Source organism: Catharus ustulatus, chromosome 31, assembly GCF_009819885.2.
Source record: "Catharus ustulatus isolate bCatUst1 chromosome 31, bCatUst1.pri.v2, whole genome shotgun sequence".
Lineage (NCBI taxonomy): Eukaryota > Metazoa > Chordata > Aves > Passeriformes > Turdidae > Catharus > Catharus ustulatus.
The window spans coordinates 1,255,416-1,271,505 of NC_046251.1; the positions used below are offsets into that span (position 1 = coordinate 1,255,416).

General features: G+C 41.7%; 1 protein-coding gene across 1 annotated transcript in view; it reads left to right on the plus strand.

The window, feature by feature from the left end:
• LOC117008989 (sodium channel protein type 8 subunit alpha-like) overlaps window positions 1-16,090 on the plus strand; it is a 76,047-nt gene that overhangs the window by 21,544 nt on the left and 38,413 nt on the right. Inside the window, 10 exon segments of the mRNA XM_033083134.2 lie at window positions 637-858; window positions 1,224-1,287; window positions 2,896-3,037; window positions 3,676-3,882; window positions 4,300-4,587; window positions 6,092-6,163; window positions 6,828-7,115; window positions 10,005-10,140; window positions 12,378-12,616; window positions 14,940-15,113. Coding sequence (XP_032939025.1) covers window positions 637-858; window positions 1,224-1,287; window positions 2,896-3,037; window positions 3,676-3,882; window positions 4,300-4,587; window positions 6,092-6,163; window positions 6,828-7,115; window positions 10,005-10,140; window positions 12,378-12,616; window positions 14,940-15,113 — 1,832 coding nt within the window.

Genomic DNA, 16,090 nt, shown 5'->3' on the forward strand with positions numbered 1-16,090 from the left:
AAATTAATGCTGAGTTCTCCTCACTCACAAGTTCTACCTCTCACAGACCAGACTGGTGTGGGAAACCAGCAGGGTTCCTTTGGGAATATTTGATTTTTTTGGTCCTGAGCCTGTTAATGACTCAGTAAATCATTAAATCCCAAAGCTCTGGGTGGAACTCTGCCCTGGCTGTAACCAAAGGGAAGATTCTGCTCCTGCAAGAGGAGGGAAGTGCTGAGACAGTTTAGCTGAGCAGGAGAAACCCAGGATGTGGAGAACTGGAGGTGTTTGATCTCTGTGAGTTGTTGTAGCCTAAACCAGTGAGCTCAGCTCCAACTCTGCTGACCCTGTCCAGAGGGGATTTGTAGCAACAAATCCCAATTTGATCCTCATTTGAAAAAACCATCTGTAGGGAAATGATTCTCCACATTCCACAGTCCTGCTCAGGCTTTCTCAGGGACCAACATTGGGATTTTAATTTGTTCTGCCCATTCCTTACCCCCATCCCAGTGTTCTACTGGCTGCAAAACCACACAGGGATTTTACCATTTACAGCCACAACCTTTCCCATCATGCTAAGGTACTGTATTAATCTGGATTTTTCAGTGGGTTTTCCTTCTACAGGAGTCATTTCTAGTCTTGTTTCCTTCTCCACAGGCTTGAAGACCATCGTGGGTGCCCTCATCCAGTCTGTGAAGAAGCTGTCGGACGTGATGATCCTGACAGTTTTCTGTCTCAGTGTCTTTGCCCTCATTGGGCTCCAGCTGTTCATGGGCAATTTAAGGAACAAGTGTGTGATTTGGCCAATTAATGTGAACGAGACCTTCCTGGATAATGGCTCCAGGGGCTTTGACTGGGAGGAATACACCAACAATATGTGTAGGTATTTCTGCAGTGAGGCTCCCTAAAACCTCCTGACCTGGCTCTGTGCAGCTGCCCAGGAATTCCACCGTGGCTCATGCTGTGCTGTGTCTGGTTTTCACAGTAAAAACCCCATGTGCAGAAGTTTTTCAGGTTGTTTTTTTTTAATCTGAGCTTGTTGAGATGTTCCTAATTGAGTTCATCCTTTAAAAGGGTTTGGATGTGCTCTTTTAGCTAAATAATTTGTCCAAAATATATTTTACTGATAAATTTCTCAACAGTGCTTTTGGGGGGGATTTTAAGTGAAGGTTTTAATAGTGTTATAGTTTATTAAATCCTCTAACTCCCTATGTGTGTGAATGTAATCTCTTTTTCATCTTCAGCAAATTTTTACATCATTCCTGGCGCCCCTGACCCTTTGCTCTGTGGTAACAGCTCAGATGCAGGGTGAGTTTTTACCAATCAGTTATCACTGATGTTACCTAAAGCTGGTAAATACTTTTGTTGCTTCCTCTGTTGGTTCTGGTGTTGGTTCAGGTTTCAGATTTTTAAATCTAATTATGAATCCACTGCTGTTGCAATTTTCCCTGTCAGGTCTGGCTACCAGTTGCTGGTGGCATCATTTCTCTCTGAATCCAGTCATGGGGATCATGAGAAGTGTGGATGGAGGCTCAGAAATGGGAATTTTCCCATGCTGTTGGTTTTCCACCCAGCTTTCAGCTCTGAAGACATTTCTGGCCCAAGCTTTGCTTTAGGTTCACACTGAGGGAAAAGCTCAGCCTTGCAGCTCTCGTTTCCTTAGGACAAGGATAGCAGGGCTCCCCTGAAATCTCAATCTTCTTGTCTGTCCTTTTTGATGTGGGGAGAGCTGATTTTTGTTGGCAGAGTGTCCTGGTTTGGAGAAGAGGTGTCTGCTAAGAAAGGCAGGATCCTCTGTTTGAAATGGAGAATGTAAAACCCCTCTCTCTGAATTATTATAATTTTTGAAATCAAGGGGCTCTCAGGCAAAGATATGGGAATTAGGAATAACAGTTCTTTAGTAGAAAAATTAAAATAGAAATACAATTTTCCAAAAAGAAACCTATAACACTGACAGAGTCAGAATCCAACCTGACACCCATCAGTCAGGCAGGGTGTTGGCAGCAGTCCCATCCCATGGTGGCTGCATCCTCCTGCAGTGACAGATGTGGCTCAGCTGGAGCAGTGCTCCTGTACAAGGTGCAGTTTCCCTGTGGAGTCCAGTGGTGATGTGGAAGGGTCTGGTTTTCCTCTGGAATCCAGTGGTAAGGGCTGCTTTGGTGTTCCAAATCTCAGTTTTTTATCTGGGTAGGAAATGTTTGGCTCCTCCCCCTAGCTGGAGCATCTCAAATGGAATGATGGAATTTTATCAGTCCTGCAGTGAGATTCAATGGCCATGAACAGGAGAGATCTCCTGGAGGGAGGATGGGTTGTGAAAAGAGAAAGAACACTGCCCCACCTGGTTTTTAACAGCTGGCCCATTAACAGGAGATATCACATGGAGATAAGAATCACTGCCCCACCTGGTTTATAAAATATGACTCATTAACAGGTGATATCTCCTGGAGGAAGGATGGGTTGTGAAAAGATAAAGAACGCTGCCCCACTTGGTTTATAAAATATGGCCATTAACAGGAGTTAACTCCCATGGAAATAAAGAGCACTGCCCCACCTGGTTTATAAAATATTCCTCATTAACAGGAGATATCCCCTTTGGAGATAAAGAACACTGCCCCATCTGGTTTTTAAGAGCTGGCCCATTAACAGAGATATCTCCCATGGAGATCAGGATCACTGCCCCACCTGGTTTATAAAATATTCCCCATTAACAGGAGATATCCCCTTTGGAGATAAAGAACACTACCCCATCTGATTTTAAGAGCTGGCCCATTAACAGGAGATATCCCAGATAAGAATCACTGCCCCACCTGGTTTAACAGATGGTGATACAATCCAACCTTTTGGTCCCACCCTGTGTTGTAACCCAAGCCAGAGAGTGGTGGCAGTGAGCATGACCTGGCTGTTGTCCCTCCCCAGCCAATGTCCAGAGGGCTACACGTGCATGAAGGCGGGACGGAACCCCAACTACGGCTACACGAGCTTCGACACCTTCAGCTGGGCTTTCCTGGCTTTGTTTCGCCTTATGACTCAGGACTTCTGGGAAAACTTGTATCAATTAGTAAGTAAAATCTTGATTTTGGTGCTGTGCTTTGTGGGAGAATTTGGGGATAAAGCAGGAAAATGGGAGAAGCTTTATTTTATTCCTTCTCTTGGAAAGAGTGAGTGGAAATAAAGTGAGTTTTTTTTTGAGGGGGGGAAGAAGACTTTGTCTGGCAGCAGGTGTTGAAGTCCAGAAGGGATGGTGGGTCCAGCTGAGCTGTGAATTAATTCAGGAGGAACCTTAGCACTGGCTGTGGGCATTCAGCTCTGCTCACAGAGCTCTTTGGAGGGCAGAGAGTTTTCTCATTTCCTGAGGGTGCTTTGGGGACCTTGCTGGATCAGCTCTTTCTTGATTTGGATTTAAGGGAGTCTGAGCATTGGGTTTCACACTGTGCCTCTGAATTCTTTTCAGTTTGTATCCCTTGGATGTTCCCTTAAGGGAAGAAGGTGGATGTCACCTTTTGGTTCATGGCTGAGGAATGTGCAGTGTCTCAGCAGGGAAAATGCTGAGCTGGGGAATATCCAGCACTGCTGGATTTTCTTAGAAACATTCAGGTCAAGAAACTCGGGGTCAGCTCGTTCATCTCATGTCAGGGAAGCCTGAAATTGCTTCCTTTTCCCTTCTCTAATCCCTCTGTTATTATTTTCCACCTCCAGACTCTACGAGCGGCAGGAAAAACCTACATGATCTTCTTTGTGCTGGTGATTTTTGTGGGATCCTTCTACCTGGTGAACCTGATCCTGGCTGTGGTGGCCATGGCCTACGAGGAGCAGAACCAGGCAACCCTGGAGGAGGCAGAGCAGAAAGAGGCAGAATTCAAAGCCATGTTGGAGCAATTAAAAAAGCAACAGGAAGAAGCACAGGTGAGGAAAAAAATACAAATTCCTTGCTGTGAGGGTGTTGAGCCAGGTTGACAGAAAAGCTGATTTTAATCCCTGTACAAGCAGAGTGTAAAAATTCTAACAAATTCTGGCTGCAGAGAATAAACATCTCAGTCCTGCCCCCAAGTTTTTTGTTAAGGGTGCATGAAAAGGGAAGGTGCATGAAAAAGGAAGGTTCTTCTCCTTCAAGGAAAAGGAAGTGCTGAGCCAATTTAGTTGAGCAGGAGAAACCCAAGATGTGGAGAACTGGAGGTATTTGACCCTTTAAGGGTCAAAAATAAGGAAGTAGAACTTAACTCTGTAAATAAAAAAAGAGCAAACTGTTTCTTAAAGCAGAAAATGGAGCATTAATGGTGGAAAAATGTGATTAATTTTTCCTTTCCTTGCCTGCACCCTCAGGCTGCTGCCATGGTCACCTCGGCAGGGACGGTCTCTGAAGATGCTGTGGAGGATGATGGTGGGGGGAGGATGTCCAGGAGCTCCTCAGAGATCTCCAAACTCAGCTCCAAGAGCGCCAAGGAGCGGAGGAACAGGAGGAAAAAGAGGAAGGACAAGGAGCTGTCGGAAGGAGATGAGAAGTGTGACAATGAGAAGGTGTTCAAGTCGGAATCTGAGGATGGCATGAGGAGGAAAGCGTTCAGGCTGCCGGATAACAGGCTGGGAAGGAAATTTTCCATCATGAACCAGGTGGATTTCTGTTCCTTCACTCGTGTTTGTGGTTGCTTGAGGTCAGGATAATATTCTGGGGGTTCTGCCCCCAAACTGTGTTGGGTCAGGAGAACATTTAGGGCCCAAGTTTCATTCACACACATTTTCCCATGGCAGGAATTTTTCTTGAGGAATCCAAGCAGGTAACTCCTGCACTGAGACAGCTCAGGCAGGCAGGAGTGAGGGGTGATGATCTGTGCAGGCCTGGAGAGGGAGGGAAACATGGAGAGAGAGAGAGAAATCCCCAAAATCAGCTCCAGGTATGTCCATGCCAAGGCTGAACCCACTTTGTCACTGGGATGCCTGGAAAGGCTGAGCTGGAACAGGATAAAATAGGAATTTATTGAAAGGATAAAACAGGAAATTATTGAAAGGATAAAATAAGTATTTATTGAAAGGATAAAACAAGAATTTATTGAAAGGATTCACCTTGGGCAGTGCAAGAGCCTGACCAGGGTTACACCCAAATCAAATCCCAGGTGGATCCTGGTCACGAGTTTTTACACTTATATAAATTTTATTTCATCTGCATCTTGGGGTCAGTTGTCCAATCACAACCCCACGTTATGAAGTCTCAGCTCCCTTCCCTCAGCCATTGTTTCTGATTTTTGGGTACCAGTTGTCCTTGATTCTGCAGTAACACCTAACATGAAGTTTTAGAGTTACACACTAAGCACCAGAGAATCTGAAAAATAAAGATAAAACCCAAGGCATCACAGTGGAACCATCCACCCCAATGGCAGGGGTGGAACTGGACAATCTCCAAGGTCCCAGCCAAACCAAACCAAACCAAACCAAACCAAACCAAACCAAACCAAACCAAACCAAACCAAACCAAACCAGACCATTCATGATTCCAGGAAAGGTCCAAGGTCCAAACCAAACCATTCCAAACCATTTGTGATTCTAGAAAAGCACCAAGATCCCAACCAAACCAATCAAACCAAACCAAACCAAACCAATCAAATCAAACCAAACCAAACCAAACCAAACCAAACCAAACCAAACCAAACCAAACCAAACCAAACCAAAGAATTTGTGATTCTAGGAAGACTCCAAGGTCCTTCCTAAATCAAACCAAACCAGTTGTAATTCTAGGAAAGCACCAAGGTCCAAACCAAACCAAACCAAACCAAACCAAACCAAACCAAACCAAACCAAACCAAACCAAACCAAACCAAACCAAACCAATTGTGATTCTAGGAAAGGTCCAAGGTCCCTCCCAAACCAAACCAAACCAAACCAAACCAAACCAAACCAAACCAAACCAAACCAAACCAAACCAAACCAAACCAAACCAAACCCAAAAAATTTGTGATTCTAGGAAAGCACCAAGGTCCAACCAAACCAAACCCAAAGATTTGTGATTCTAAGAAAGCACCAAGCTCCTTCCTAACCCAACTAAAGCATTTGTGTTTCCAGGAAAGCCCTCCAGCCGTACTCAGTGTCCATCCTCCTCATCCACCCTTCCCCTTCTCTCCAGTCTCTCCTCAGCATCCCGGGCTCGCCGTTCCTCTCCCGCCACAACAGCAAGAGCAGCATCTTCAGCTACAAGGGGCACTTCCCAAACCAAAGAATTTGTGATTCTAGGAGGGCACCAAGGTCCTTCCCAAAACAAACCAAACTAAAGAATTTGTGATTCTGAGAAGGCTCCAAGGTCCCTCCCAAACCAAACCAAACCAAACCAAACCAAACCAAACCAAACCAAACCAAACCAAACCAAGCCAAACTAAACCAAACCAAACAATTCATGATTATAGGAAGGCTCCAAGGTCCTTCCTAAACCAAACCAAACCAGCTGTAATTCTAGGAAAGCACCAAGATCGCTACCAAACCAAACCAAACCAAACCAAACCAAGCCAAACCAAACCAAACCATTCATGATTCTAGGAAAGCACCAAGGTCCAAACCAAACCAAACCAAACCAAACCAAACCAAACCAAACCAAACCAAACCAACCCAAAGAATTTGTGATTCTAGGAAAGGTCCAAGGTCCTTCCTAAACCAAACCAAACCAAACCAAACCAAACCAAACCAAACCAAACCAAACCAAACCAAACCAAACCAAAGAATTTGTGTTTCTAGGCAAACCTCCCAGCCATACTCAGTGTCCATCCTCCTCACCCCACCCTTCCCCTTCTCTCCAGTCTCTCCTCAGCATCCCGGGCTCGCCGTTCCTCTCCCGCCACAACAGCAAGAGCAGCATCTTCAGCTACAAGGGCCGCTTCCGCGACCCGGTGTCGGAGAACGAGTTCGCCGACGACGAGCACAGCACGGTGGAGGAGAGCGAGGGCAGGAGGGACTCGCTCTTCATCCCCATCCGGGGCCGCGACCGGCGCAGCAGCTACAGCGGCTACAGCGGCTACAGCCAGGGCAGCCGCTCCTCGCGCATCTTCCCCGCGCTGCGCCGCAGCCTCAAGAGGAACAGCACCGTGGATTGCAACGGCGTCGTGTCCCTCATCGGGGGGCCCCCCTCCAGCATGCCCGGGGGACGCATCCTGCCCGAGGTAGAGGATGGGGGATGTTTGAAAAGGAAAAATAATGAGAATGTTCAAGTCTGAAATGCGGTGTTGGGAGGGGTAAGGATTTGGGAGGAATGTAGATGTAAATGTAGATTAAATATACGTAAATAAGGCTAAAATATATAATATTCTATATTCTATATTCTGTATTCTATATAATATATAATATATAATATATAATATATAATATATAATATATAATATATAATATATAATATATAATATATAATATATAATATATAATATATATTATATAATATATATTATATAATATATGATATATAATATATAATATATTTAATATATAATATAGCTAAAATATAGCTATAAATATAGATACAAATGTAGATATAGATATTTATTTGTAAATACTTATTTATAAATAAGTTTTTAAACACATCCTACCCGAGGTAGATGATGGGGGATGTTTTGGAAAGCAAAACTAACGAAAGAGTTCAATCAGAAATGCAGTGTTGGGAGGGGTAAGGATCTGGGAGGAATATAGGTGTAAGTATAAATTAAATATACATAAATAAGGGTAAAATATATAATATTTTATAGAATATATTTTATATAATACATTTTATATAATATATAATATATAATATATGATATATAATATATAATATATAATATATAATATATAATATATAGTATATAAATTATATTTAATGTATAGTACAGCTAAAATATAGCTATAAATGTAGATACAAATGTAGATATAGATATTTATTTATAAATAATTTTTTAAAGGCATCCTGCCCGAGGTAGATGATGTGGGATGTTTTGGAAAGCAAAAGGAATGAGAGAGTTCAAGTCTGAAATGCAGTGTTGGGAGGGGTAAGGATTTGAGAGAAATGTAGATGGAAATGTAGATTAAATATGCATAAATAAGGATAAAATATATAAATATAGCTATAAATATAGATACAAATGTAGATATAGATATTTATTCCCATTTTTATATTTACATATATATATTTATTTTTTTAAAGTTGTGTAAAGGCACATCAGTGTCAAAAGGCAGAGTTCCAAGTGTTAAAGCTTTCATAGAGTCCCAAATTAGAAGAAAAGTCCCAAAATTGAAGAAAAGTCCTGATTAGGAGCAGAAGCTGCTCCTGTCTTCTCCTGGTGATGATGATGATGGTGGTGAGGGGAAAAGAGGGAGAGAGCGAGAGCATCTCTTAAAATAAAATAAAATAAAATAAAAATAAAATAAAATAAATTCTTCTTTGCAAATTCTTATTCACAGATTCTTAGTTACAAGTTGCCAATTAGCTAAAAACACGAATCTCAACCATTTCTTCTTAACCTGTTAGAATTCTAATTTTTTATATGAAGGTTTACATATAATCTGCACATATGACCTATCTGTTCTGGCTGAAAAATGTAAGCACTATTCTTACTATATTTTTATTATGTCTAAAACTGTGTTTTTAAGTTCTCACTGTGACTTGTTTTCTACACTGATGTCTAGGACTTTTACTTAAAACACATTTTTACTTAAACTTACTTACTTAAAACTTAAGCTTACACCTCAATTTCATGTATGAGTGGTTTAATATTCTTTAATCCATGCAGAGGTTTTAATTCAATTCCTGCACTCTGATCTCTGAAGGATTCAGAGAATTCTCTGTGGTCAGATTCCAGCACTCCTCCTCTTCATCCTCATCCTCATCATCCTCCTTCTTTCCAAGGATGGGTCAGTCTGTGCTAATAAACACCCTGAGCTTCCACCACCCATTTCCTTCCTTCCCAAAATCAACAATCCACCTCCTTCCCTTCCAGCTTGCTGGGAAAAAAAAAAAAATTAAAAAAGGCTTGGAATGGAGTCCTTAATTAAAGGACTATTAATAGTAGGAGCCTTGGTGTGTGTTGGGGAGATTTGTACAGAGCTATTTAAAGCATGGGAATGGGAAAACCAACCCAGTTTTTAGAGGTGTGAATATTCTCCACAATAAGATAAAATATTTGAAGGTTAAAGGGAAATGCAAGCAATCTTTTCACTCTAATTTTTCTGAATTTTCTCTGAATTTTTCATTAATTCAAGGGGCAGCTGTTAGTAAAATAATGAGTTTGTAAAATACTCCTTTATTAATTGTCAGATTCTCCTGTGGCTTTTTGTAATTACTTGAATGAATTGGTATTGAGAAAACCTTTTAGTGGATCAACATTTCAGAGTGCAGGAGAGAAATAAAGCTCCAAACCCAGAATATCAGCAGGGCACAGAAGAATCTGAATCCAATTGAAACAACATCATTTGAGAGAGACCTAAATCAATTATTTCTGAGAAAATCTGGTTACCAAACCTATAAATTCCAAGCTGTTTTTTTTAACTTATTGAAATTCTTGCAACCTGTTTGACCCTAATTAGTTGTGTTAATCATCAGTTTTATTCTTCCTTAGCACATTAATGAAGATTTTGCTGCAATATTTAATATATTTAATATTTTATTAAATATTTAATCCTCTGACAGAGCATGGATGGGGTGACCAGCACAGTGCATGTGTAGAGAGGAAGTAGTAATTAGCATTTTGTGTATTATAAATTATAAACTTTATTAATTTGTGGCTCAGGTGAGGCTGCTGTGGAGTTCTCACTCTGACCAGCAGGTTGTGATGGGAGTCACTGCCCATCTGCTTGAATTAATTACTTTGTGTGTCATTAGAAATGTTCTCTAAAATACAATCTGTGATTTGTCTAAGGCTACAGGTCCAGCAGAAAAAAGTGTTTGAGTTTTGGTTTGACCACTTAAAATCATAGGGAGGTGGGAAGGACACAAAGAACACAGAAAATTCAGAATATGGAAATGCAGAGTAAAGCTCAGAGAAGACTCAAGTGTGCATTAATTTGTATTAATCTGAATTTTTCAGGGTACCACAGAAATTGAGATCAGGAAGAAGCCTGGAGGGTCTCTCTTGGTCTCCATGGATCAGGTGAACGCATCCTATGGCAGGAAGGACAGGACCAACAGTGTCATGACTGGGCTGACCAACACCCTTGTGGAGGGTAGGTGGATTTGGGGGTCACAGGATGAGCCCATTAGCAGAATATCTCTGTGGAGATAAGGAAAAATGCCCCACCTGGTTTTTAACAGCTGGCCCATTAACAGGAGATATCTCACATGGAGATAAAGAACACTGCCCCAGCTGGTTTATAAAATATTCCCCATTAACAGGAGATATCTCCTTTAGAAATAAAGAACACTGCCCCACCTGGTTTATAAAATATTCCCCATTAACAGGAAATATCTCACATGGAAATAAAGAACACTGCCCCACCTGGTTTATAAAAATTCCCCATTAACAGGAGATATCTCCTTTGGAAATAAAGAACACTGCCCCACCTGGTTTATAAAATATGACTCATTAACAGGAAATATCCCCTTTGGAGATAAAGAACACTGCCCCACCTGGTTTATAAAATATTCCCCATTAACAGGAAATATCTCACATGGAAATAAAGAACACTGCCCCACCTGGTTTATAAAATATGACTCATTAACAGGAGATATCCCCTTTGGAGATAAAGAACACTGCCCCACCTGGTTTATAAAATATTCCCCATTAACAGGAGATATCTCCTTTGGAGATAAAGAACACTGCCCCACCTGGTTTATAAAATATTCCCCATTAACAGGAGATATCTCACATGGAAATAAAGAACACTTCTCCACCTGATTTATAAAATATTCCCCATTAACAGGAGATATCTCCTTTGGAGATAAAGAACACTGCCCCACCTGATTTATAAAATATTCCCCATTAACAGGAGATATCCCCTTTGGAGATAAAGAACACTGCCCCACCTGTTTTTTAACAGCATGGTTTCACCTAAATCTGCTTCTTTGGGGTCGTTATTGATAAAGAAATGTTTATTAGACTTGATGTTCATTAATTTTTGCATCCAAATTGCATCGAGATGGAGGTAAAGGCAACAAAGAGTTGTAACTTGATAAAGAGAAATAAAGAGAAACTCAATAAATTCAATAAAGAGGATGCAGTGTGGAGATCAGAGGAGCAAGGCAGTGTCAGGTAGGGGTGTTCTGCATTTCTCCCAAGCACTGAGAGAACTTTCCTCTGCTCCAGCCCGTGGGAGAGAAGGTTTGGAGCTGCACTGAGAGCTGCAATGTGACAGCTGTCAGAAAAAAAAAAGGAGCTGCTGGATGGTGGGAATTCTGGAATGGACAGAGATGAGATTTCCCAACGTGTTATAAGCAGGAATTCATGAACAGCAGCCACATGCAGCTGATGATCTCAAATTCCTGCTGTCTCCTGCAATAAAATTGTAGGAAAAGTGGAATATACTTAGAAACAGAGCAGGGTTTTGCTGCTGCTCCCCTCCTGCGCAAACGCCCACGGGCTCCAGTGCCATGGGCCTCTTTTTAACTTCAGAAATTCCAAGGCAACTCAATACTAAGCAACCAGAGAACCAATGGGAAGGGGAGCACAGTGGTCCTTTCCCTTTTCATCAGGAATAAAAGGTGAGGGTGCACAGCTGCACAGCCTGACTGGGACCAGCAAGTCAATAAATGGGGGTAACTCTTCATTTGAGGTTTTTTTTTCCCCCTACCCAGTGTAAAAAAGAAAAAAAATGGGCACAGCATTTCTGTGTTTGAGTTCTGTAAATGGATGTAGTTAGTCTTAATCAGGTTATTCCTGTTGAAAATCTTCAGCAGTGTTATGTCATCTCTTTCCTCTTTTAGACTGTGTCTGTGTTCAGCACAGAATTCATCTCAGTTATTTAAAAGCTGGCACCAAACGCAGTTTGGAATCTGTAACTTTGGTTTTAACTGTTTTACCTTGATCAGTTCCCAGTTAAATATAGCTCTTGATTTGGAATAATTTGCACTGAATCATCCTGGTGGGGCTGAAGCACAGGGCTGGAATTTGTGTAGGGGCAAAGGAGAAGCTCCATAAAATCATGAAATCCCAGAATCCAAGAACCCTTGAGGTTGGAAAAGAGCTCCAAGGTCGTTGGGTCTAACCTGAGCACTGAGTGTCATTCCTTGGACATCTCCAGGAATGGAGACCCCAAACCTCCCTGGACCCCCCTCCAAAACCTGACCACCCTTTCCATGAAGAATTCCTCCCCACAAACTTGACCCAGCTCTTCTCTCGTGTCACCTCCGTGGCCATTTTCACAAAGTTCACATTTTTGTAATCCTTCAACCTCAGAGATAAAGCCTCAACTCCATTTTATTTTGTTTTGTTATTATTTTGTTTCATTTTATTTTGTACCTGCAGAACTGGAAGAGTCCCAAAGGAAGTGCCCCCCTTGCTGGTACAAATTTGCCAACACATTCCTGATCTGGGAGTGCCACCCATACTGGATGAAGCTGAAGGAGATTGTGAACTTGATTGTCATGGATCCTTTTGTTGACTTGGCCATCACCATCTGCATCGTGCTGAACACGTTGTTCATGGCCATGGAGCACCACCCCATGACCCCCGAGTTCGAGCACGTGCTCTCCGTGGGGAATCTGGTAAGAGCAGAGAGCAGAGTGCTCCCCACAGGTCTGCTCCTGCTGGGATCCCTGGGTTCTTGGTGTGGATTTGGTGGGATGGTTGGGTTCTTGGTGTGGACTTGGATGTTGGATTTTTGATGTGAATTTGGATGTCTGGATTTTTGTTGTGGCTTGGTGGGATGCTTGGAATTTTTATGTGGCCTTGGTGGGATCCCTGGATTCTTGGTGTGAACTTGAAGGGGTTACTTGGAATCTTGATGTGGACTTGGTGGGATGTCTGGGTTCCTAATGTTGACTTGGATGTCTGGATTCTTAATGCTAACTTGTATGTCTGGATTGTTGATGTGTACTTGGATGTCTGGATTCTTGGAATTTTGATGTGAACTTGGTTGTCTGGATTTTTGATGTGAACTTGCTGGTATGTCTGGATTTTTAATGTGGACTTGCTGGGATGTCTGGATTCTTGATGTGGACTTGGTGGGATGCTTGGATTTTTGTTGTGAGCTTGGTGGGATGTTTGGATTTTTGATGTTAACTTGGATGTCTGGATTTTTGTTGTGGGCTTGGATGTCTGAATTCTTGATGTGAACTTGCTGAGATCCCTGGGTTCTTGACCTGAGCTTGGATCCCTGGATTCTTGTTGTGGACTTGAATGTCTGGATTCTTGATGTGGACCTGGTGAGATGCTTGGAATTTTGATGTGGGCTTGGTGGGATGCTTGGAATTTTGATGTGGACCTGGTGGGATGTCTGGATTCTTGGTGTGGATTTGGATGTCTGGATTCTTGATGTGAACTTGGATATCTGGATTTTTTATGTGAAATTGGTGGGATGCTTGGATTTTTGATGTGAACTTGGATGTCTGGATTCTTGGTGTAGACTTGGATGTCTGGATTTTTGTTGTGGGCTTGGTGGGATGCTTGGAATTTTGATGTGGGCTTGGTGGGATGTCTGGGTTCCTAATGTTGACTTGGATGTCTGGATTCTTAGTGTGGACTTGGATGTCTGGATTCTTGATATTGGCTTGGTGGGATGCTTGGAATTTTGATGTGGACTTGGTGGGATGTCTGGATTCTTGGTGTGGACTTGGATGTCTGGATTTTTGTTGTGGGCTTGGTGGGATGTCTGGGTTCTTGGTGTGGATTTGGATGTCTGGATTCTTGATGTGGACTTGGATGTCTGGATTTTTGATGTGTACTTGGTGGGATGCTTGGAATTTTGATGTGGGCTTGGTAGGATGTCTGGATTCTTGGTGTGGATTTGGATGTCTGGATTCTTGGTGTGGACTTGGTGGGATGTTTGGATTTTTGATGTGAACTTGGATGTTGGATTTTTGATGTGGACCTGGTGGGATGCTTGGAATTTTGATGTGGGCTTGGTGGGATGTCTGGATTCTTGTTGTGGACTTGGATGTCTGAATTCTTGATGTGAACTTGCTGAGATCCCTGGGTTCTTGACCTGAGCTTGGATCCCTGGATTCTTGGTGTGGACTTGGATGTCTGGATTTTTGTTGTGGGCTTGGATGTCTGAATTCTTGATGTGAACTTGCTGAGATCCCTGGGTTCTTGACGTGAGCTTGGATCCCTGGATTCTTGGTGTGGACTTGGATATCTGGATTTTTGATGTGGGCTTGGTGGGATGCTTGGAATTTTGATGTGGACTTGGATGTCTGGGTTCTTGGTGTGGATTTGGATGTCTGGATTCTTGATGTGAACTTGGATATCTGGATTCTTGATGTGAACTTGGATATCTGGATTCTTGATGTGAACTTGGATGTCTGTATTCTTGGTGTGGATTTGGATGTCTGGATTCTTGGTGTGGACTTGGATGTCTGGATTTTTGATGTGGGCTTGGTGGGGTGCTTGGAATTTTGGTGTGGACTTGCTGGGATGCTTGGAATTTTGATGTGGGCTTGGTGGAATGTCTGGATTTTTGATGTGAACTTGGTGGGATCCCTGGATTCTTGATCTGGACTTGCTGCGATCCCTGGATTCTTGGTGTGGATTTGGTGAGATGTCTGGATTTTTGATGTATAGTTGGTGGGATGCCTGGATTCCTGATCTGAACTTGGATATCTGGATTCTTGATGTGTTCTTGGATGTCTGGATTTTTTATGTGTTCTTGGATGTCTGGATTCATGGTGTGGACTTGGGTGTCTGAATTCTTGATGTGGACTTGGTGGGATCCCTGGGTTCTTGATGTGGATGGACTTGCTGGGATGCTTGGATTCTTGGTGTGGACTTGGACTTAGAATCAATTCTTTGTTGAGACTTAACCTGAAGATCAGAAATTAAGCCCAAAGTGACTCTTTGCTTGTTCCTTGTCCCTCCTCCCCACTCCAGGTTTTCACTGGGATTTTCACGGCAGAAATGTTCCTCAAGCTCATTGCAATGGATCCTTACTATTATTTTCAAGAAGGCTGGAACATCTTTGATGGGTTTATTGTCTCCCTCAGTTTAATGGAACTGAGTCTGGCAGATGTGGAAGGACTTTCCGTGCTGCGATCTTTCCGATTGGTATTCCATATTTCAATATTCCAGTATTCCAGTATTCCAATATTCCAAATTCCAATATTCCAATATTCCAATATTCCAATATTCCAATATTCCAATATTCCAATATTCCATATTCCATATTCCAATTTCCAATATTCCAATATTCCAATATTCCAATATTCCAACTTGTTGCATTTGGGCAGAGAAGGGAGACTTTTCCTTTGGGAAGGGAGATCAGTGTGTGGGAATAACTAAATACAAAATACTCAAATTTCCAGAAAGGTTAAGCATTCTGGGGAATAACTAAGTATAAAATATCCAAATTTCCAGAAAGGTTAAGCATTCTGAAGAATAACTAAATACAAAATACCCAAATTTCCAGAAAGGTTGAGCATTCTGGGGAATAACTAAGTGTAAAATATCCAAATTTCCAGAAAGGTTAAGCATTTTGGGGAATAACTAAGTACAAAATATCCAAATTTCCAGAAAGGTTTAGCATTCTGGGGAATAACTAAGTACAAAATATCCAAATTTCCAGAAAGGTTTAACATTCTGGGGAATAACTAAATACAAAATACCTAAATTTCCAGAAAGGTTTAACATTCTGGGGAATAACTAAGTACAAAATATCCAAATTTCCAGAAAGATTAAGCATTCTGGGGAATAACTAAATACAGAGCACTCAAGCCCAAATTTCCAGAAAGGTTAAGCATTTTGGGGAATAACTAAATACAAAATACCCAAATTTCCAGAAATGTTGAACATTCTCTGCTCCCTGTAACCTCAGTAGCAGAAGCATGGATGTCTTGGTTTAGTTTAGGTTTGCCAATTTTAATATACTTAATTTTTTTTTGAGGTAGGATTTAGGAGCAAAAACAAGAAAGACTTAAAGGGTATAAAGAAGGAATTTATTAACAACACAGAGAAAAAAATAAGAAATTCAGAGTAAGATTTAAATCACTTCCTCCTCCCCCCGCACCTTCTACATTTTTTAACAA